This window comes from Drosophila bipectinata, chromosome 3L, assembly GCF_030179905.1.
Source record: "Drosophila bipectinata strain 14024-0381.07 chromosome 3L, DbipHiC1v2, whole genome shotgun sequence".
Lineage (NCBI taxonomy): Eukaryota > Metazoa > Arthropoda > Insecta > Diptera > Drosophilidae > Drosophila > Drosophila bipectinata.
The window spans coordinates 24,406,322-24,430,465 of record NC_091738.1 but is presented as its reverse complement, the minus strand read 5'-3'; the positions used below and the strand labels follow the sequence as shown (position 1 = coordinate 24,430,465).

Genomic DNA, 24,144 nt, shown 5'->3' with positions numbered 1-24,144 from the left:
GTGTGTGCAAAGTTTCAAGACGATAGCTTTAAAACTGAGAGACTAGTTCGCGTAGAAATAGACGGACAGACAGACGGACGGACGGACATGCTCAAATCAACTCAGGAGGTGATCCTGATCAAGAATATATATACTTTATAGGGTCGGGGATGTCTCCTTCACTGCGTTGCACACTTTTGGACAAAATTATAATACCCTCTGCAAGGGTATAATGAATTACTTCTCATACGCAATACCCTTGCTCTTCGATAATTTCTCCATATCAACATGGCTTCATTAAACGTCGCTCTACCACCAAATAGTTACTGGTGTTGACATCCTTTGTCATAGATGGCTTTCAATGGGGATTTAAACTGCTGTCATTTACACAGACTTCAGTAAAGGATTTGATTCAGTAAATCAAACTGAATCTTCTGGAATTTCTTACAGGCCTTCTAACGTGGATCCCCAGCTTCTTAAAGCGAAGAACACAAAGAGTCTCCTTTAAATTTAAAAAGAAGTATTTTAAATTTCCTAACTATTTCCTCTTAGTTTTCATTCTATCTTTTCTATATAGTTTAATAAATCATTTCTCAAGCGCCCCCCGATCGTCTGGGCTTCTAAGCAGTATGATGAATGCAGGAATGCTAGCTGGTGCACGAGCCATTTCTAAAATTCTGAAAGACTGGGAAAAAAAAAAAATAATAATAATAAGGAGGAAAAAATAAATTTGAATATCATTCATTACAATTGTTTTTACCTTCTACTCCGAATTCCGATAAAAAAAAATATCATAGTATAATCACCGTAAATTAAAATAAAACAAGAAAGGAAAGCTAACTTCGGGCGGAGCCGAAGTTTATATACCCTTGCAGTTAAAACCGGATATATATCGCAAACATCGGATATAGTTGGCCGATCCTTATGAAAATATGATAATATAACCCAATTTAATATAATACAAAAACCAAAACTAAAAATATCCCAAACTTCTATCTTCAAAAACACAAAAGTTGGGTAATTTCCGATCGTTCAGTTATATGGCAGCTATAGGATATAGTCGGCCGATCCTTATGAAATTTAGTAGGTTGGATCAACTGACCAAAAATAGAATCTGTACTAAATTCCTTCTTTCAATCTTCAAAAAAACAAAAGTTGGGTCATTTCCGATCGTTCAGTTATATGGCAGCTATAGGATATAGTCGGCCGATCCTTATGAAATTTGGCATGTCGTAATGTTTTGCCAAAAAATGCTCTCATGTCAAATTTGAACTCTCTAACTCTAAAAATGTCAAAGTTATACCATTTCCGATCAATCAGTTATATGGCAGCTATAGGATATAGTCGGCTGATCCGGGCCGTTCCGACTTATATACTGCGTGCAAAAGAAAGAAGGGTGTGTGCAAAGTTTCAAGACGATAGCTTCAAAACTGAGAGACTAGTTCGCGTAGAAACGGACAGACAGACAGACAGACGGACAGACGGACAGACGGACAGACGGACATGCTCATATCAACTCAGGAGGTGATCCTGATCAAGAATATATATACTTTATAGGGTCGGAGATGTCTCCTTCACTGCGTTGCACACTTTTGGACAAAATTATAATACCCTCTGCAAGGGTATAAAAATTTAACTTTTTAGTTTTGTGGCCTTTGAAATCAACCAAAAAAGGCGTGTCTAGCAAGTGGAAAAGAAGAGAAATTTATAGGAAAGCTTAATTTAAAAGCTTTTATCTTAAAATCAGCTTTTAAGAAAAAAATTCGTACATAAATAAAGAATTTTTTTTCTTGAAACAAGTAAAGTTTTTCTTGATCTACTTTGAAGTACGTTCAGAATTGGTTTAAAGACGAAATCCTATTTTTCCACTGAGTGTGGGCTACGTGGATAAAGATGTTTGGATATGGTCAGTGAGTTATACTCTCCGAATCCCTCTTATTCCATAATCTACAAGCGCACAGCTTTTGTGACTTTAAAGCAGTGGGAAAAAAACTAGTTTTTTATTTTTCGGTTATTGTTAAGAGGAGCCCCAAAATAAAGGTCGTACTCCAATGAGTTCCGTTTCAAAACTGATTTTATTCGTCAAAGTTCTCTTATAAGTAAGATACATGAAAATCTTAAAACTATTAAAAACTACTTATCAACGCACTGCATGCTATGCGACCCTTTCTCAAGTGTGACAAGCGGATGCACTTATGTTTGTTATTTACGATGCTTGTGTTTGTGTTTTTTATGTTAGGCTGCAGGGGATCGGTTTTAGATTATGCTGTTTGACTCGTATTTCATGGGTCCGATCCCTTGAAACTCTAACTTAAGAATTTCTATAAAACATAGTGTTCAATGCTTGAACATTCTGGAAAGGGCCACAAAAAGAGGCGTAAATTTGATGTGTTTTTGATTAATATTTTTATACCCTTGCAGAGGGTATTATAATTTTGTCCAAAAGTGTGCAACGCAGTGAAGGAGACATCTCCGACCCTATAAAGTATATATATTCTTGATCAGGATCACCTCCTGAGTTGATATGAGCATGTCCGTCTGTCCGTCTGTCTGTTTCTACGCAAACTAGTCTCTCAGTTTTAAAGCTATCGACTTGAAACTTTGCACACACCCTTCTTTCCTTTGCACGCAGTATATAAGTCGGAACGGCCAGGATCGGCCGACTATATCCTATAGCTGCCATATAACTGATTGATCGGAAATGGTATAACTTTGGTGTTTTTAGAGTTAGAGAGTTAAAATTTGACATGAGAGCTATTTTTGGCAAAATATTACGACATGCCAAATTTCATAAGGATCGGCTGACTATATCCTATAGCTGCCATATAACTGAACGATCGGAAATGACCCAACTTTCGTGTTTTTGAAGATAGAAAGCTGGAACTTGGTACACATTCTATTTTTGGTCAGTTAATCCGATCGGTATAACGATCCATAACGATCGGTTGACTATATCTTATAGCTGACATATAACTGTACGATCGGAAATGGTTTTTGGTAGAAATATCAACTTTCGTATTTTTGAAGATAGAAGCTTGGGACTTTTTTTTTAGATTTTGTATTGTAATAAATTGGATTATATATTCCTATTCCCATAAGGATCGGCCAACTATATCCGATGTTTGCGATATATATCCGGTTTTAACTGCAAGGGTATATAAACTTCGGTTCCGCCCGAAGTTAGCTTTCCTTTCTTGTTATACCCTTGCAGAGGGTATTATAATTTTGTCCAAAAGTGTGCAACGCAGTGAAGGAGACATCTCCGACCCTATAAAGTATATATATTCTTGATCAGGATCACCTCCTGAGTTGATATGAGCATGTCCGTCTGTCCGTCTGTCCGTCTGTCCGTCTGTCTGTTTCTACGCAAACTAGTCTCTCAGTTTTAAAGCTATCGTCTTAAAACTTTGCACACACCCTTCTTTCCTTTGCACGCAGTATATAAGTCGGAACGGCCCGGATCGGCCGACTATATCCTATAGCTGCCATATAACTGATTGATCGGAAATGGTATAACTTTGACATTTTTAGAGTTAGAGAGTTCAAATTTGACATGAGAGCATTTTTTGGCAAAACATTACGACATGCCAAATTTCATAAGGATCGGCCGACTATATCCTATAGCTGCCATATAACTCAACGATCGGAAATGACCCAACTTTCGTGTTTTTGAAGATAGAAAGCTGGAATTTAGTACAGACTCTATTTTTGGTTAGTTGATCCAACCTACCAAATTTCATTAGGATCGGCCGACTATATCCTATAGCTGCCATATAACTGAACGATCGGAAATGACCCAACTTTTGTGTTTTTGAAGATAGAAAGCTGGAACTTGGTACAGATTATATTTTGATCCATCCTACCAAATTTCATAAGGATCGGCCAACTATATCCGATGTTTGCGATATATATCCGGTTTTAGCTGCAAGGGTATATAAACTTCGGCTCCGCCCGAAGTTAGCTTTCCTTTCTTGTTTTTGGATAAATTTGATGTTACTTTAACCTTTTCTTCGATTATAATTTTTAGTGGACTGTATAAATGTTTGTTTTTGTTCTTGTATTTTGTTAATACATTTTTTTCTTTTAATAATTTGTGCAAGAATTATTTAATTTGAATTTTAAATATTTTAAAATTATTTAAGCTTTTATATGTTATGTTCAACCTAATGTTTGAACATCCTGCAAGGGGCCACAAAAGTGCCTTAGTATATATATTTTTTTATTTGAGATTTACTTTGAAAAATTTATTTTTTCTTCGATTTTTTAGTGGACTGTAGTTTTTAAATTTTAGTTTTACTGAGGGCTAATTTTTTTTTAAAAATTGCATTTTTTTTAAATTTAATTGATAATTATTACCTTTTTTGTCAAAATTTTTTTTTTTTAACTATTATTTTTTAAATTGTAAATATTTATTTTTTTAATTTCTATTATACCATACAGTTTTTTAAATGTTCCTTTTTTGATGCGTGTTCCTTCTGCAGATGATGTAAAAGGATCCGCCCTGGATGCTTCTAATGGTGTAGCTGGTTGTTTTTTCTGCCGCTGATGTTATTCTACTCGCCGGTGGTCCTGCCGCAGACGTTGGTCCCGCCGTATAAAATGCCAAAGACTTTGGCTGTCGTTGTTCCCAGGAACCCGACTTTTTGTTTTTGCTCGATATTTGGCCTCGAACATGCCATATATTATTTTCAATATTAATGAATTTCCGGTGTTGTTCCGAAAAAACATACTTTTTTTTTTTTACACAAGTTGTGTTTTTAACTCCTTGCGCCGTATCGCTTTGGAGATCCGATGGCTGAATTCCAGCCCAAAGATTTTCAATAAATATTCCGACTCAGGCCTCGGATAGCCCTGCGCTAAATAAAAAACGCACTTATTGCTCGATGGCAATTCTCAATCTCTGTGTCCCTTACCACTTGGGGGGAAACGACAGAGGACTACGATTTTACACTGAGCTCTTTTATGCCCAGTTCGCAGCCATCTTCGCAGACTGACTGTGTCAATGCACATCTAGCCACTATTTAGGTGCCAATTTTAATAGGAGCCCCAAAATACGGTTGAGAATACTCCTTGAGCCTTTTTTTTTTTTTGACTCATTTTTATAATTTTTTTTTTTTATTTTATGCCCATTGTGCATTTATATAATTTTATTCTCTGTGTCCCTTACCTCTTGGGGGGAAACAACAGAGGACTACGGTTTTTAAACTGGGCTCTTTTTTACCCAGATCGCAGTCTTATTTTTTAGCTACCCTGGGCTGAGCATTTTTTCTACAGCCACTTATAGGTGCCAGTTTTTTAACCCTGAGTCTCTTACCACAGGGGGGAAAACGTCAGGGTGCCCCGAAGGACCAAATGTTAAGAGGAGCCCTAAATAAATAGGTCTTACTCCAATGAGCTCCTTATGGAAACTGATTTTATTCGTCAAAGTTCTCTTATAAGTAAGATACATGAAAATCTTAAAACTATTAAAAACTACTTATCAACGCACTGCATGCTATGCGACCCTTTCTCAAGTGTGACAAGCGAATGCACTTATGTTTGTTATTTACTATGCTTGTGTTTGTGTTTTTTATGTTAGGCTGCAGGGGATCGGTTTTAGATTATGCTGTTTGACTCGTATTTCATGGGTCCGATCCCTTGAAACTCTAACTTAAGAATTTCTATAAAAAATAGTGTTCAATGCTTGAACAGTTATTCAAAATTTTGAATGGGCACTAAAATAGTATATTTTATTTTAAAGAAAGCTTTGCTAGCAAAAGTTCTTAAACAAATGAATAACTACGCTTCCCCATCTATACTTTCTAGGGAAAAATCTTTTTCCAAACCGCTCAGAAATTGGTTTCTCAGTGGAAACATTTTGATTGTTAAGTTTGGGCTGTCAAATGAGTCAAAATGAGAGTAAATGAGAGAGCTTCTAAAAAAATTTGAAAGTGCTCACTCTGTCAGTGTGCCGACAGCGCTGCGGCAGAATTTCCTAACCTATGCACGCTATGGAAAATGAGTATGCCCCCCACTGCTATATACCAAATGAAAGGTATTTATTCTTAGAATATATATTTCTGCTTATTTATTCGCCACTTAAGAAATATTTCGATATTATTTTTATCATATCGAGTGGAGCTTTGGCAAGAGTAAGACGTGTTTTTGGTGTTTCATCAAGTGTAGTTGAATAAAAAACCCCAAGTCTTTCGGGAAGTTCCTTCACGGTGGGACTGCATTTGTCCTACTTATCTTGACGTAAACAATCCCCAAGTGAATCAGCTATAGGTGATTCCACAGTTTGTTTTTTCACAAGCACTGGGCTCCGGCAATTTCTATGGGTCTATTGATCTCCACGAGGCCATCTACTGCTAAAGCTTTAACCTTTCAACCGGTTTGTGTCTGAGCTAAGCAACAGCGACACACTTTAGTGGACATTTATCCTGCATCTAAGTCTAGGCGGTCGTAAGACCGGCTTTGCATTTGTCTTCCATCTCAGACAGTTACTCAACTTTATTTGGTAAAGTTTTTGCTAATGGCTAAAAATGGGCAGATCTCTCCAACAACAATCCATCGATTTTAAATCAATGAGGAATACTGCTGGAGCAACTCCCGCTGAACTACGAGCTAGTTTGCAAAACAGTTTAACGGACAGCTGCTTAAGTACAACCAGATGGGCTCCCACAAGCTGCACCACAACTTGTACTGTAACGTCCTCGATCTCATCTCAAATGACGTTCACAACCAGCTCGGATGGCAGTTTGGGTTCCAATGCATCCAGTACGAGTCATGTTTCTGCTTCTACTAGCACACCATCATAGCACACCCCACCCCAGGCCGGCAGCAAGTCACCGGAAAGTCAATCAAAGGAACAGCTAAGAAGAGAGCAGGTACCGTTCTCTCTCCCAAGGTCAGCCAAAAGAAGACAAGCTATACCGCCAAATCTGGAAACCGCTTCATAATCCTAAGCGACGAGGAATAAATCGACGTCGGGCCATCCACTTCGCAAGCCGTGACAAACCGCGCCAAAACGTCGCACTTGTAACTTTGCTGCCGGCAAAATCCAACAGCTCAGGACAAGCCCAAACAGCCGCACCGCAAGCCGCTCGATCTCCCAAGCTTCCAAGGATTATGGTTCCTGGTGTGGTCAGCTACTCTGCTTTCTGCAGTGAGCTGAATGCTCTTATTGGAGACTCTTACTCCATCAAAGCGCTGAACTCAGGTGACTGTGCCGTTCAGTGCAACTCCTCCGACGCCTACAGGCTTGTTGACAGACACTTCCGCGAAAAAGGAACTGTTTTTAACCATCACCATCTGCCAGAAGACCACTATCTGAGGTTTGTGGACATTAAGAAGACCGACAGCAACAAGCTTCTTAAAACATCTCTGCGGTTTGCAGACGCATAGCGACCTGGGAGAAGCCACGCAAGCAATCCGATACTGTACAATGCCATATATGTCAGGAATACGGACATACAAAAGCAAACTGCACACAGCATTACATCTGCAGAGAATGCGGAGAAAATTTAGCGGTGGTCTGAAGGAACTTTTTAAAAAAAAAATAAAAAAGAAGAAAAGAAATCGGGGTTTCTTCCGATTCTCGGGAAAAGAATCGGAACTAAAAATTAACTTTAGTTTTGCAAGACTTATTTAGCGTTGAGTCACTTTTGGGTCAATTTACAGCTTTCAGCTCTCGGAAGATCGATCTTTCTAGGCTGGAGTAAACATCGTGATTCGTTTTTATTGCATGCTTTTATATTATTTTACATTCTCCAAAATTCACCTATACAAAGAATGTAAACATAAATAAGAACTAAAGATCTAAAACTCTGCAAAATTATGGAAATTCCCTCGTCGTGAGTAAAATCTAATGTAAAGAATTCGACTTTCTTTGTATTTCATAAGCTTTAACTTTTGTGTGGAAAACAATTTAACGTAAACAAATTTTGAATTATTCCCAGCTTATAAAACAATTTTTATATTTTTTTTTTGTAAGCTCAGCTTGAAGATGCTGATAGAAACCGTAAACCTATTTTTGTAAATCCTTTACATACATTCAGTTTAAATACCTCCTAGTATTTATTATGATCCAATTTTTTTTACTATTACTTTTTTCCGTTTATATTTAATTTTACCATTTAATTTTGAACAAATTTATTCCTAGTCAATATGTTAGATTTTAAGTTTATCTTGAAACTTAAACCTTGTCAACCTTGAATCATGAAAGTTAACTAAAATTTGATTATTTGAACTCAGCTAAGGTATTAACGGTCGGGGGTAAAAGGGGTCACCAGAGTTGATCTCAAGGATGGTGATAATAGGTTGGAAGGGCTAATCCCGACCACATCTATACCAGTGGTATCGCCTCGCTCACACTTTCGCTGATACACGTTTCTATTCTCTCCGTTAAAATTTGGGACTTCTATAAATTTTTACCTGATCTATCTTGCAATTTATTTTTCGCTATCACGCTCAATTCGTATTTTTAGATTATTAATATGTAACTTGTGCGATCCGTACGAAGCAAGACCACACCCCCCTAAGCCGACGAGCAAGATCCGGACTCTATAGCGTGCCCCAGCAAGGACGGGATCTTCTCAACACACAACGTTACACGTTACAAAAACCACCCTACCCACTTTAGAAACCACCTTGGAAAAGTGCAAGCTTGAAAAAAACGACCCTAGCTGCTGCTTTCACTGCGGTAACTCTCACGCGGCCAACTTCAGAGGATGACGCAAATATCTGCAAGTCGCATTTAGGCAAAATAACCAATCAAAGCTTAACTTTTTTAGTTAATCGAACACGATTCCTTCAATCAATCTCTCACCCAACGTTGGAAAGGAATCATTTGGAAGTGTAGCTATACCACCTCCCGTGGCTCTTCCTAATAAATGAAGAAGCTCAATTCCATTAAGGAGTCCCCAAAATACTACCTGTACATGCAAACGTTGCCACTTTTAAGTCCTACATCGATGCTCACACCGTGCTCAACATACCAATAACAACCTGCAGCGATCTGGATGCATACGTAGATAGCTTCACTTCCACAATTACTCAAGCCGCCCCTCTGGGGCTATGCCACCTCAGCGCCAATCTGGTCTCCCACCTAATAGAAGGGCACCCTTATTAACTCCGGAGGAAAGGGCACTGCTGGATCTAAAAAGGCACCTTAGAAGGGAATTCATTGTGTCAGGCGATCCCACAGCGTCTATCTAGCATTACTAATAGACTGCGCAGGTTGCTAGCGAAAACCCGGCAAAAGAACATTGATACCTTGCTAGAGGAAGCTGGCCCGGACAATTGCAGCGATTTTTCGATATGGAAGCTAACGAGAAGAATTAAAAGACAGCCGCTTGTCCAATCCCCAATACAAATTTGCTGAACATCTGCTAAGCCATGCTAATCCTGGGACATTTTCCAAGACAGTGGAAGCAAGCCCGGATTATCATGATCCCAAAGCCAAGCAAGCCACTTTCTCAAATCGATTCCTACCGCCCAATCAGCCTGCTATCCACTTTGTCGAAAGTGTTCGAGTGCATTTTACTCAGTCGGCTGTTGGAACTGCCATAAGTAGAAGGCCATATTTCTCGACACCAGTTCGGCTTCAGAAAATCCCATTGCTGCCCAGAACAAGTCCATAGCCTGGTCAACCACATCACCCACGGACTCGAGCATAAACTGCATACTGCAGGCGACTTCCTTGATGTAAAAAAAGGCTTTGGAAAGGTGAGGCACGAAGGCCATCTTTACAAAATCAAGGAACTTCTCCCTGCAACCTATTTCGCCATCCTGATGTCTTTCATTGCCGATCGAACCTTAGTTGTAGCAGTAAGAGACTCACGATCCACCTTGGCACAAATTCACGCAGAAGTGCCCCAAGAAGTCTACTTGATCCATTCCTATCCCCAACGTACACAAGTGATATGCCAGTTCCGTCGCCCACCACAGACGCTCGTATGCTTCTGGCTACTTACGCTGACGACACGGCCTTGCTTGCATCCCACTCGTCCCAGCTGACAGCTTCGGATGCTGTTCAGGACTGGCTGAGTGCGTTTGAGTCCTGGACCAAGCAATGGAACATAGGTATAAATTGCAGCAAGTCGGCATGCGTAACTTTTTCTTTAAGACTTGTGATCGACATCGTGCATACCTTCAATGGTGACACCATTAAAAACGCCACCTCTTACTGCTACATGGGTGTACACTTAGATCACAGGCTCATATGGAACACCCATATCACGGAGATCAAAGCCAAGTCCGTTCGAAAACTCCAGAAGCTCGATTGGCTCCTGAGATCCAAAAGACTCCAGCTTTCGACGACAGCCTGGACATATGCGATCGAATTATGGGGCACCAGCTAAACTGGCTCAGGGTAGTGCAGGCACGTGCTGCTCGACAGGCATCCGGAATTCCCTGGTATGTGACAAACCAGGCCATCCAAAAAGACATACACCTTGTTCCGGTGGGCGACCTCTTAAATCAACACAGCCGACGGTACGCGGATAGGCTAACGAGTCAACCAAATCCACTGGCTCGCACGCTGGCTGACCCGAAAACTTTTAGACTTTCAAAGAGATTCCACCCCTGCGATCTGTCTTCCCGTGTTGTAAACAAATATTGTAAATATATGTAAATAATTGTAAATTATTGTATATAGTCTAGGCCCATACCCCATATGTACCATAGACACCCCATCTTCTAAACGCCGGTTAGGTTCAATTGGTCCTGAACGATTCCGGCGACAATAACAGAAATGTAACTTGTTAAAGAACAAAGAGATTTTTATTTTTGATTTTTAAAATTTGAAAATGAATATAAAAAAGCCTTTCCTTGAAGCAATAAGGGACTTGGTCTTATGTGCCCCCGAAAATAACGAACGGCCAACAATTACGGTAGCGAACCGTAAACTCAACCGCGAAGCCAGTGCTTACACTGCTGTCTAAGCACGTATTCTGGTGTAAAAGAGACGCGATGCCAGGACTTAGGCAAGCAACAAATCCGGTTTAGTGAAAAATTCCACATATAATATGTATAAATTCCTTTTCATGAATTCTGTGAAAGAATAACAGTGGAAGGTTAAATAATATATTTTTTAGATGGCTAATGATGTGTCTCTACCAAAACCAACATATTCTGCAATAGTCGACTTTTTCGAATCGAAATTCAAATCGCCGAGATACAAAACAAATCCACTGACATGACATAGAAATCTTATGCTTACACGCGTAATCATATAGTCAGAAACTTGCATATCATTATACCCTTGCACAGGGTATTATAATTTTGGTCAAAAATGTGCAACGCAGTGAAGGAGACCCTATAAAGTATATATATTCTTGATCAGGATCACCTCCTGAGTTGATATGAGCATGTCCGTCTGTTTCTACGCAAACTAGTCTCTCAGTTTTAAAGCTATCGTCTTGAAACTTTGCACACACCATTCTTTCCTTTGCACGCAGTATATAAGTCGGAAGGGCCCGGATCGGCCGACTATATCCTATAGCTGCCATATAACTGATTGATCGGAAATGGTATAACTTTGGTGTTTTTAAAGTTAGAGAGTTAAAATTTTAAACGCTATTTTTGGCAAAATAATTCGACATTCCAAATTTCATAAGGATCTGCCGACTATATCCTATAGCTGCCATATAACTGACAATCGGAAGTGACCCAACTTTTGTGTTTTTGAAGATAGAAAGCTGAAACTTGGTACAGATTTTATTTTTGGTCAGTTAATCCGACCAAATTTACCAAATTTCATAACAATCGACCGACTATATCTTATAGCTGCCATATAACTGAACAATAGGAAATGGTTTTTGGTAGAAATACCAACTTTGGTATGATTGAAGATAGAAGTTTGGGACTTTTTTTAGATTTTGTATTGTAATAAATTCGATTTTATATTCATATTCCCATAAGGATCGGCCAATTATATCCGATGTTTGCGATACATATCCGGTTTTAACTGCAAGGGTATATAAACTTCGGCTTCGCCCGAAGTTAGCTTTCCTTTCTTGTTTTAGATATTTTATTGTAATGAATTGGTTTTATTATGATATTCTTATAAGGATCGGTCAACTATATCCGATTTTTGCGATATATATCCGGTTTTAACTGCAAGGGTATATAAACTTTGGCTCCGCCCGAAGTTAGCTTTCCTTTCTTGTTGGCAAATAGTAGCAGGTGGCAAATAGTTAAAAATTATACGTTGTTGGTTAATTCTTCTTGTAAGTATGAATCTGAGCGCTTCTCTTCGTTGGAGTTTTCTTTGTTTATTACGTTTATCTCGTGCCTCTTTCAATTGTGCCTCACGTAACTGCGCCATACGTATATTTATTATCTTCTTATTATTATCTAATCGGCTTTCTAATTGACCGTTCGACGACTCAAATTGGCCCAATTGCGTTTTCTTGGCATTGCTGTCTATAGATAAGTGGTCGGCGGGGCCCGATTTCAGGGGCATATGACAGACACATAACGTTACGCTCACAGCCTACTTACTGTTATTCATTACTATAAGAGCAGCCATTTCGGAGGAGTAAAATTCCCGCTGTATCCTATGTCCGTCTCTTGGCTCTAAGCTACCTCCCTACCAATTTTCACTCAAATCTCTTCTGCCGTTCTTGAGTTATAAGTGGTGTAACATAACACGACTTTCTTTTATATAGATATAGATATAGATATAGATAGATATAGATATAGATATAGATATAGATATAGATATAGATATAGATATAGATATAGATATAGATATAGATATAGATACAGATATAGATATAGATATAGATATAGATATAGATATAGATATAGATATAGATATAGATATAGATATAGATATAGATATAGATATAGATATAGATATAGATATAGATATAGATATAGATATAGATATAGATATAGATATAGATATAGATATAGATATAGATATAGATATAGATATAGATATAGATATAGATATAGATATAGATATAGATATAGATATAGATATAGATATAGATATAGAGATAGATATAGATATAGATATAGATATAGATATAGATATAGATATAGATATAGATATAGATATAGATATAGATATAGATATAGATATAGATATAGATATAGATATAGATATAGATATAGATATAGATATAGATATAGATATAGATATAGATAGATAATATTCATAGTATATAGATATGTGTCTTATCTTAACTTACCTGATGTACTATAAGGAATTTTTATGCATTTTCCATCTGATCCACGAAAGCTCCATTGGTGAAAAGGACAAACAATGCAGTCTCCGTCTACCCGACCCCCAACGCCAAAGTTGGCTCCTAAATGGGGGCAATATGCATTCACAATAAATACTTTATTATTTTGAGTGCGGTATACCACTAATTTTTCCCCTAAGCAAGAAATAAAAATTGCCTCACTAATGTTAAGCCGGCACGATTCTACTATACCATACCAGCCATTAGGATAAGGAGGTGGCATATTGTTAAAGTTATCTTGTTTTGCCTTTCGGAATCGATTAATTGTAAATCGTTTAGAGTCCTTTCGAAAAATACTTTCTGGTTGAGAACCGCGCTAAAAATAAAGAATATTGAAGATATTATTTAAAAGCATAACGAAAAATTTTAAACATTTAAATGTTTTAAGAATAGACATTCTAGCTCCAAAGGTCTGTATCTTCTGTTCTTGTTTATGCATTAATGGTAATGTAGATACCCAGCCCTTATTAAAACGCTTACATTTTAACGTTTTTCATAGGACTAGAAATTGTAGTCCCCTATTTGTTAGGTATTGTAGGTCAACTTATGCACAACACGACCCTCTTAGGGCCAACAATGGTCTCTAGAACCACAACCATTCTTCCTCGTTATCCTTCTAATTTTTTTTCTTTTTTGAGATTTAAGCCGTATATTCTGAGGCAACACAAGAAGCTACAATATTTAGTACCTGAAATTAATGTTCAGATTTCCCTTTAATTCTGTTCAATTTTTATATGCGCTCAAACTCATCTTGAGCAGACGTCAGTTGCTAATCAAATAGTGTCGCTATCAGTGATTTCGATCCTCCTTTCGCTGCTGCTTTCGTTCGCAAAAACAAATAAGGGTCTCTCCTCTATATTCTTCGGCCGCGAAGTGTGCCTTACCTAAGAATAACCTAGTCTTAATTAGACAAACATGGGGAGCACTGGGCCACCCAATTTTGGGAGCAATCGGTTCGTTGCTCTAACTTCCCGGAACTTCCAACAAAAAATACAACGAACCCCAAATATGTTATCATCTCCGCCAAAAAGTGTGACAATCCTATTTCGGAATACAATTGCTTTTCGGTTCATAAAACGCTTAAGCTTATTAATAATTATTTTGCCTCAATTTCTAACGGAAAGTTGTTTAACTTTAAAAGACGGAAAGTTGTTAATGCTAGTTAAAACTGAAACAGATCCAAACGCGTTTATTAAAACAACACAACTTCCTGGTTTATGCGAATTTAAGTGCAAGCTTGACGGATCTTTAAATTCCATAAAAGGGACCATCTACGCACCCTATTTAAACGGTATCCCCGAAGACGAAATCGTTGAGAATCTTAGCCCACAAAAAGTCGCCTCAGTGCACAAATTCCTGAAGCAAACTGAAAAAGGCCCGCAGCCCAGCGGAGTCATATTGCTTACATTTGATTTATCTCCCTTGAATCTCCCTCCCAAAATTAGTATCTTATGGCATAATGCTAAAGTCTCGGAATTTATCTCTAATCCAATGAGGTGCAAGTCTTGCCAAAAATTTGGCCACTCTCAAAAAATTGCAAAAACGAGCCAGCATGCAATACATGCGGTGGAGCTCCCCACTCCGGTAACTGTACCCCCAAATGCGTTAATTGTTCCGAAGCTCACGCCGCCTCTGATAAGCATTGTAACGCATTCAAACAGCATAAATAAATACTAAAAATAAAAACAACAAAAAAATTTACACGTTTACGTCACGTTTCTGACAACTCTTCTTTTCCTCTCCCTTCCTCTCCCCAAAATTCTAAATCACATCACAATAACTCTACAAAAAAATCAGCTGCTCCAGTTGAACTCGCGACAACATCAAAACCCACAACTAACAATCATTCCCACTCTTTTTTACATTCACTACCTCTACACTAAACAACATAAACCTCGAAAATATTAACTCTGACATTGGCTCCCCAGAGTTAATGACAAACAAAACGAAACACATCTCTGATCTTGACTCCGACAGGTCAATGTCAGATTAATAAATAAATTAAATCACAATTATAAAAAAAATATAACTAAGCCTCTGTTGACATATAACTTAAATTATTTAACACTTATCCATGAAAATTAAAGTTAAACAATGGAACTTAAATGGCTATATGAACAAATAAGATGAATTAAAAATCTTAATAGCTAATAAAAGCCCAGATATTATATGTCTTCAGGAGACCCAATTACCATAAAATCAAAAAAATATAATCTGCCCAAAAACAATATATTGGTTATTTTACTAATTTTCTACTAAACTTAAATTCGAAGCAATGAGTGGGTATTCTTGTTAGAAGGCACCTACCCCACACTTTAATACAATCCGCCCAAAACTCTAATATCTTGCACATCGCTATCTAACTAGATTTTGGACAAAAAATTAATCTTAAAAAAAAAAAAATAAAAAAAAAAAAATAAATCTAAATAAATAAATAAATAAAAACCATTAAACATACAAACCATCCTTTAATAAATTTGGGCGATTTTAACGCCTGGAGCTATGCCTGGAGATCATGTTAAACAAACAACAGAGGGCGTAAAGTAATCGAGGCAGTCAACTTAGTACTGCTAAATGATGGCTCATTTACCCATTTTAACACACACAAGACTTTCACAAATGTTGATCTCACTTTAACCTCTCCACGCATCTACCCCTTCTGTAAATGGTCGGCCCTCCCTGACCTTTACGGAAGCGATCACTTCCCGATTCTCACAAATTTAACCCAACAACATAATTTCGCAAAAAAAAAAATTTTTCCCCAAATACAAAATAGAGATGGCAAATTGGGATAAATTTAGTTCAGTTTGTGAGAATCTCTCACAATTTCCATTCGATAATAACATCCCATGTCAAGTAGCCAAATTCACTATATGCATAAGAAGTGCTGAAAACCTTTCAATACCCGAGACCCAGTCGTTTACTTATTCAAAAAAGATTTGTTGGTGGAGCTTCAAAAGCTTCAATAAAAAAACATTTTTGGCATGTATACAAACATCAAATGAACGTCGCAAACCTTATTGCTTATAAAAAGCCCAACGCATATTTTAAAAGAGCCGTTAGAACAGCAAGAAGGAAATCGTTTGAAGCTTTTACTTCCAACATAACGCCACTGGCTACAACAAAGAAGGTTTGGGCTGACATTAAAAAACTTGTAGGAGCCCAACAAATTTGTTGTAGGATTTCAACAAATTAAATATATAATCAAAACAATGTATATATATCCAATATATCCAAGCTCAACAACACAGAACCATTTGAAATTCCTAACGGGTTTGGTAAAAAATGGTCGGAATATTCTATGGATGAAAATTCCACCACCGAATATACCCGACTAAAACTATCGTTACTAGGCAATATATACTCTCCAAACAACCTAACATTGGCAGCTCGACAACTTGAAAGGACTTTTCTGTCATTGAACTCGCAACTCTACTAACAGCCAAGGGGAAAAACCCTGGTTACGACCGCTTTTCATATCCCATGTTGAAGCACTTAGGTTCAGCAGCCAAAGCCAAATATTTCAATATTCAATATTTAACCAAAGTTTCCCCATGTTTGGAAGTCTGCAATAGTTACTCTTATATATACACCCAACAAACCGCCATCAGAAGTGTCAAATTTGCGCCCCTTCTCTCTGCTTTCATGCCTCAGCAAAACCCTCGATAAAATGCTAGCCCGTCGACTCTTGTGGTATATAACAAAAACTAAACGTCTAAGTCCGAACCAAGCCGGTTTTAAGCCGCAGCACAATTTCCATGGATTCCCTGCTGCTCCTGCAGCACCTTGCGTCGGATGCTCTTTCCACAAAAAATCACGTCACCCTGTTGGCGACTGTTTTTGAAAAAGCTTTCGATCGCGTGGGTGTCCATACGGTTGTTCAACAGCTTGCAACAGGATAGGTGGGTAGGAAAGTCTTTAGCTTAGTAAAGACGCAGCGCTCATTTCGCGCTTAGATAAATAATGTCCTCTCTTCCTACTTTAAACTTCACAACGGAATTCCGCAAGGATCCCCGTTATCTATTGTTCTGTTTATAATAGCTTTCGAACAAATTAATAACGTCATAGCTGTTTGGTCATTAAGATTTTTCCTTGACCGTAAATAAAAAAGGCAAATTGCAAAGGTTATAAAAAATGTGAATTTTCTGCAAGCAGAGACTCAAGTGAAGTACAGAGAGGACGGCCCGACTAGTCACTGCTAAGCTAAAGCTCTCGATAATGGAGAGGGCCGCCCGACCTAGACATTTGCGGAGCTAAAACTCTCTAAAAAAAGCTAGTGAATCGAGCGGCCGAGAGAAAGTCGGCTTGCGATCAACCAAGCTACTTGTATATACTAAAGCCTAATAAATAAACATTACACTAAACATTACATTAACATTATTTAAACATCAACATTAAACGCCGTGCTGCTGCCTGACCCGACAATAGCAAAGCATAAACAAGTCAAATTAATAATGTTTGCAGATAACGCTATTATTGTAAGAAAAATTAAAGACCTAGTACAATTAAATAACATTCTAACAACTATACTAGATGAAATTTGTAATTGGGGGCTGGGTTCTGGTGCATCACTTTCACCAAACAAATGTAAAATATTGCACATATGTAAAACGCAAAAATGTACATATCATAGCTTAACCTTTTATACACTTTTAATTGAATGCGAATACTTGCTAAAATTGAATATGGCCTGCCTATATTCGGGCTGCAAGTCAGCATATATGACTACTTAGCCCTGGCTATCACACTGCTGTTAGACGTAGCAACAATGCATTTCTGACATCACCAATATAAATGCATCTTAGCTGAAGCCGGGCTTCCGTCTATTGAAAACCTGGTATCCGACTCCATAGCAATACTCATCTCAAAACTCTTTTGCTCCCCCAAAAAACTCCTGCAAAATGATTTGCTAAAAATTGTTAAGCAACGCAAAAAATTTAAATGCATCTCCACCCTTCGGAGTTGCATTACACTTGCCAAGCACTTAAACATCCACCTGCCGCCCACCAACCATAATCTTCCTTCACCACCTTGGCTACTACGGGACTCTACCATTCAGACTAAACTTCAAAAACTTCCCAGTATATCACTCCTGTTGTGTCCTATCGCAAAGTTTTTGGCAACGAAACGAGCAAGCCGATATTTAAAAACGTCGCTATTCACCGATGGGTCAAAAAGCGAGATTCATTAATACAGAGGCCCATGAAGCTGGTGCTGTTCTGGGTGCCTAGCCACAAGTGTACGAGGGCTGACAATAAAGTAATGTCTCCAATTTTTTTTTTCATAGAAAATGACATTTATTTACAAAAAGCGATACACCGTTGAAAAGGCCTAGATCTTGGCTACTTTTCTACATAATCGCCATTTTTTTCCAACACCTTGCGCATCCGCACGCTGAACTTGACTATGCCAGCAGAATATCGCTCTCCGTCCGCCTCGCGCAGCCAGGTGATGACCTCTTTCTGAACCTCCGCGTCACTATTAAACTTCTTCCCTCCGAGATGTTTTTTCAAGCAGTGGAGGCAGAACATGTGACTACCACGGGGAACATGTGGTAGTCGCATCCGAGACAATCGCATCCGAGACCGACGGTCGGCCACCTCTCTCCTCGTCGTGAACATTAGTGCGCCCGGAATTGAACTCGCGGCTCCACTTACGCACGTTTTTTATGTCCATACACTTTTCTCCGTAAACTTCAACTAGTTGACGATGGATTTCAATAGGTGTCACCTTTTTCGCACTCAAAAAACGTATTACAGAACGCAATTCGCACTTGGACGCTGACGCGAGGGGTACCTCCATCGTTTACGGCTGCTCAGCCAAGACTGAGCGGTCGGGGAAGCCTCACCCAGCAGCAAAGTGGTAGTGGGCGAATCACGGAACACGGCGGTGTTGCCAGATTTCGCCTAGCGCGTGATCCGGCGAAGCAGCGTTGGAGACCTTACTTTATTGTCAGCCCTCGTATAAAAGGCATCGAGCTCGTGGACGCTGCAGCTAAGTTAACAGCAATATCTCCAACCATAACGGTTATCCCATCAAACCAAAAAGACATAAGGAGAGACCTTTTCATCTACCTAAATAACATCAGGATCGATGGCTGGGCATCCTTTCCATCATGGGTACAAATAAGTAAATCCCAACTTGGAGATGGTTTTGGTACCCTGCAAAATGCAAATCTACGCTCTTGGTTCGTCTCCGTATTGAACACTGCAAAGCCACACACATCCACCTGCTCTCAGGTGAAGACCGGCCTAATTGCCAACTTTGTGGACAAATCCTGTCCACCACCACCTTATTAGACACCTGCCCAAGATTATAAAGTATTAGGAAACGCCCAAATTCCCTTCCATCATCCCATCTCGAAATATCCATTCCCAATATTATTAAAATCGATAAATTTTTCAAAGAATGCAACTACAGGGTGACAATAAATAACCCGGACAAAAATTTTTGATCATTACTTTTTAAGGAACTGTATTTGAGAATACAGTACGGCGGTACACATCCTGATTGATTATGACCATCTCACGCGCTTATTGTCATCCGTGGGAAGATGCATTTTTTGGAGCTTGTAGGGCTTGAGATTAAGTTCATTTTTTGCTATCAACCGAACACTTTCTCGATTCACTCCGATTTCACAGGCTATTTTTCTGACAGAGACTCTGCAATTCCGAGTGATCCGCTTTTTTACGATCTGGCGAATTCTGGAAGTGTTAGCGGTGCATGGTCTGCCTCGTCCGGGACGGTCACCTTCATGGCCAAGCTCATTAAGGCGCCGGATAGCGTCAGAGACCGTTTGTTTTGGTATGCCAAGCAAACTAACAATGTCGCATTGGCAATTTCCTTGTTGAAACAGTTTTAAAATTGCACAACGATTGTTAGACATCCCGAAACAAATATCAAATTGATAGGATTCACAAAAATGTTAATATATTTGTTTCAGAAAAGTACAAGCTATCGATAAATGCATTTATTTAAGGGCTGCATCATAACACATTTATAATAGATTGCTTCAAAGTTTGTCCGGGTTTCTTATTGTCACCCTGTACTTTCAAATTTAAAATGTACAAAAAAAACAGAGCTGAAGGCCTTCTTGCTAGTGTTCGCCGCGATAGTTAACTTTAATATTATTTTGTGTTATTGTTATTTTGTAAATAAAAATAAAATATTTAAGACTAAAACTAAGAAATTCGCCCTATTTTGGACTTTAATGGCAAAGATTATTCCCTGAATTAAAGGGTAACACTGTGCATTTTAAGAAAAGAATTTCTATATTATATACATTTTTTTCTATTTTTTTAGGGTTTCTTTTATGTTTCTTTTTATGGTGAGCCTTCCTATTATTGAGAAAATAGTTCCTAAATATAGGTCATAATTTTCCTTAAATATAGAAAAATTTTCTTAATTTACCCTGGCAGAGGGTATTATAATTTTGTCCGAAAGTTTGCAACGCAGTGAAGGAGACATCTCCGACCGTATAAAATATATATATTTCTGATCAGGATCACCTCCTGAGTTGATATGAGCATGTCCGACAGTCCGTCTGTCTGTTTCTACGCAAACTAGTCTTTCAGTTTTAAAGCTATCGTCTTGAAACTTTGCACACACCCTTCTTTCCTTTGCACGCAGTATATAAGTCGAAACGGCCGGAATCGCTCGGAAATGGTATAACTTTGGTGTTTTTAGAGTTAGAGAGTTTACATTTTACATGAGAGATATTTTTGACAAAATAATATGACGTGCAAAATTTCATAAAATTTCATTCATCGGCCGACTATATGCTATAGCTGCAATCTAACTGAATGATCGAGAATAACCAAACTTTTGTGTTTTACTAAGCTGAAACTTAGTACAGATTATATAACGATCGGACGACTATATCTCTTTTTCAGAAAAATATTCTAGAAACTTGAAATCTTTTCTTGTATTTAGAACAAAAATAAAGTTTCATGGCGAATTTCTAAATTTTAGGGTAAATTTTATTATAATCTAAAATTATTTATTAATTAATTAACCTATTTAATGCCCACACTTAAATTATTACATCTGATTTGATACAAATGGTTTAGGTGATGTATGTAAACGATATTTTGAGCGTTTGAAGAACGAGCGACGAAATAAAAGAAGAGGCGCAGGGAACCGAGTGACGTCACGGATATTTCTTGAGGTCAATAAATTTTTGCCGGAAGATTTTTCGGAGCCTGTATGACCCGTTATACTCCCCCCTTAAGAGATGAGCTTTTAACTGCATGTTGAAGGGGTAGCAAGCAGGGGCAATTTGTGGACTGACTGCCTTGTAGTTCTGGACGCCGTTCACAGAATGCTAGATAATACGCTACGAATATTGGAGCACCACTTCCGCAGCCGAACCTCGCCGCTTGACAGGAGCGCTGAGATTTGCTCCTATTCAAATGCTTTTTCTTGGAATAACCATCAGCAATAAGATCCTGGCCTTCCACTGTATAATCATCGGCCCCGTCCTCAGCCAACTGGTGCAACGGTCACAGATAAATGGGAAGACGGCTTCAGCTCATCCAGACCTAGGGGGCTGCCTAGTCGAAACCGCTCGTTAACCATAAAAAAATTTTATGCATTCGCCTCCAAAAACAACCCATCCGAAACGAGTTGTTTTGCCCATTGAGGAAAACCGAGTAGAAATATGGATTTTTCAATATAATTAAATAAGCTCGTTAAAGCAGGTGAAATTGAATCTTTAATTGGTGGAAATATTCCAAGCACTAAAGTCTATCTTGAAACTGAGGTTAAGGACACTTATTTTGAATGAAGACTTATGAATGGTGGCGGTGGCTAGCAACTCCAAATCTCCAAAGCAATCCTTAGCTACCAGTGCGGGCGCTGACAAAGAAATGGCGCTGCTAAAATTAAAAACCTTGTGCAAAGGGGGCTGACCTTGGATCCTTCATACGCACGGCAGCTCGACGAATAACAATTACGACATAACTCTAGTTGCCTTACGTTTCCTAACCGGTCCTGTGGCGACAAACCTAAAAATCTGTGGCAAATCTCTGATTATTTGCGGCTTACAAGGAATTGTAACGTGCTACTCGCCGCATCGTATAATTTAACGGGCAGATCGCTTCTTATCTCTGATATCGAACGGCCTTTCCTGTGAAGGCTTTGAATAAAGCGAAGGACTCATAGTAGGACTCTCCTCGATGAGCCCTCCTGGTAAATAAAGAGCCACCGACAGATTACGGGTATCCACGCCGTCAGAGCGGTGCGTTTGTGTTGCCGCCTCTAATAAGTAGCCTCACCCACTCTCCCTTCCCACACCACTTCACTTACCGACCTCCCACCCCAAATACCATCTCACCATACCATCTAGGAAGTGAAGATGGATGGAAGCCGCCCTAGCCAAGAAATGTTTCGAGGTCCTGCCCAGGGAACCTAGTTTTAGGTGGTATCAAGGTAATAGTGGTGTCGTGCGACGACGAGCGATACGTGAGGCTCTGTAAAACTGGGGTAGGGGAGCTGGGCGAGGTCTATAATGGCGTCAAACTTCCATAGATGCCACTCATGCCATAGATGCCACTCACGGTGAACTAACAGCTACGATCACAGAGGAACTGGTCTCAGAGAATAAAACCTCAGATTCCCAAGGATGGTTACACAACGGACGCCTCTGTGTTACGCTGCATATCCTTGTGAATTCTGTAAATAAAACTCCACCACAGTAAGGCAGCCTCGGCTGCTCTCGTGCTCCGTCTCTAATAAAAGAAACCTACGCGAATCTTAGCCGCAAAAAATTTAATTTCAGTTGTGTTATAGCACGGTTAAACTCATAGGAAAATGGATTTTTTTCAGCAAAAAGAAAACCACCAGCGAAAGAGGGATGATCAGAACAGTAGATTGAGTAGTTTGGAACCAGAATGACACCTGATCGGTCACAGATGAATTAGGCAAGGTTTCAGTTTAGAGCTTTTGCGCCAAATTCAAAAAAGGCACTAGTCGTATAAAATTAATTTGACTTTTGGAAAATATTATATTTCGAATATTCTGACAGCAAATTGAAAACACATGTTTTAGGTTTTGGACATAAACACCAGAGCTTTAGCTTGTGTTCGATCTCTTTATTAAGGGAGTCAACCGAGTAGGTACTGCAGGGGTGGGCAAACTCTCATTTTCTATAGCACGCGTGCATAGCACTATGGCCCAGCCGACCACTTTTGTTGGCATAAATTAATAACTCACGAATAAAACAAGATTTTTAGAACTAATTTTTTTAATTAATCTAATTAATCTAATCCATAGGAAGTGGAAAAATGGGGGAAAACGGGAGAGTCACCCCCCATTGTTTTTTTTAAGTTTGAGGTTTTTTTGAACACGAAGGCTTTTCATATAATTGTTCATTTTAATGAATGTTTTTTTGTTACTTTACAAAAATAATATTTATCATTTTGGATTATTTTTATTCTTTTTGGATTTTTATTTTCTTTGGATTGCTTCCTTATTGCACAATACTGCTCTTTGCTAAGGTTTTTATCAAGTAGCAAGGCTAAGGCTTCGTTAGGCGCAATTGGTGTTGTCTTCAAAAGCGGAGTGGAATAAATTTGTAAAATGTAACACAAATGGTAAACAGGGCGTTTTTACCCTGTTTTCGAGCGGCCATCCTTGCTGCCTATATCAATAAAGTTGTGTCTCCTCCTTGAGATATTACAACTGGCCAACTGATAACCACGTTTGTGTGTTTAGCCAATCAGAATGTCTGCTTTGAAATACTTTTGCATTATGCCTGCAACTTTTCCATCTTGCCGCCAAACGATAAAAAAATTTCTTGCCAGCATCTTCAAAATTTGGAATAATTTCCTCAGAAATTGCCATTTTAAAAAGTTCGACAATAGTATTGCTCTTAGATACTTGGCCCTTGATAGACTTCCACAGGGAAAACAACTATGAGTTGTTGAAT

General features: G+C 38.6%; 1 protein-coding gene across 1 annotated transcript in view; it reads right to left on the bottom strand.

Moving 5' to 3' along the window:
- The window catches only part of nvd (cholesterol 7-desaturase nvd), a 121,417-nt gene that overhangs the window by 78,502 nt on the left and 18,771 nt on the right, over positions 1–24,144 (bottom strand). Inside the window, exon 2 of the mRNA XM_070279921.1 lies at positions 13,164–13,533. Within this exon, the coding sequence (XP_070136022.1) occupies positions 13,164–13,533 (370 nt within the window). The remainder of the gene's footprint in view (positions 1–13,163; positions 13,534–24,144) is intronic.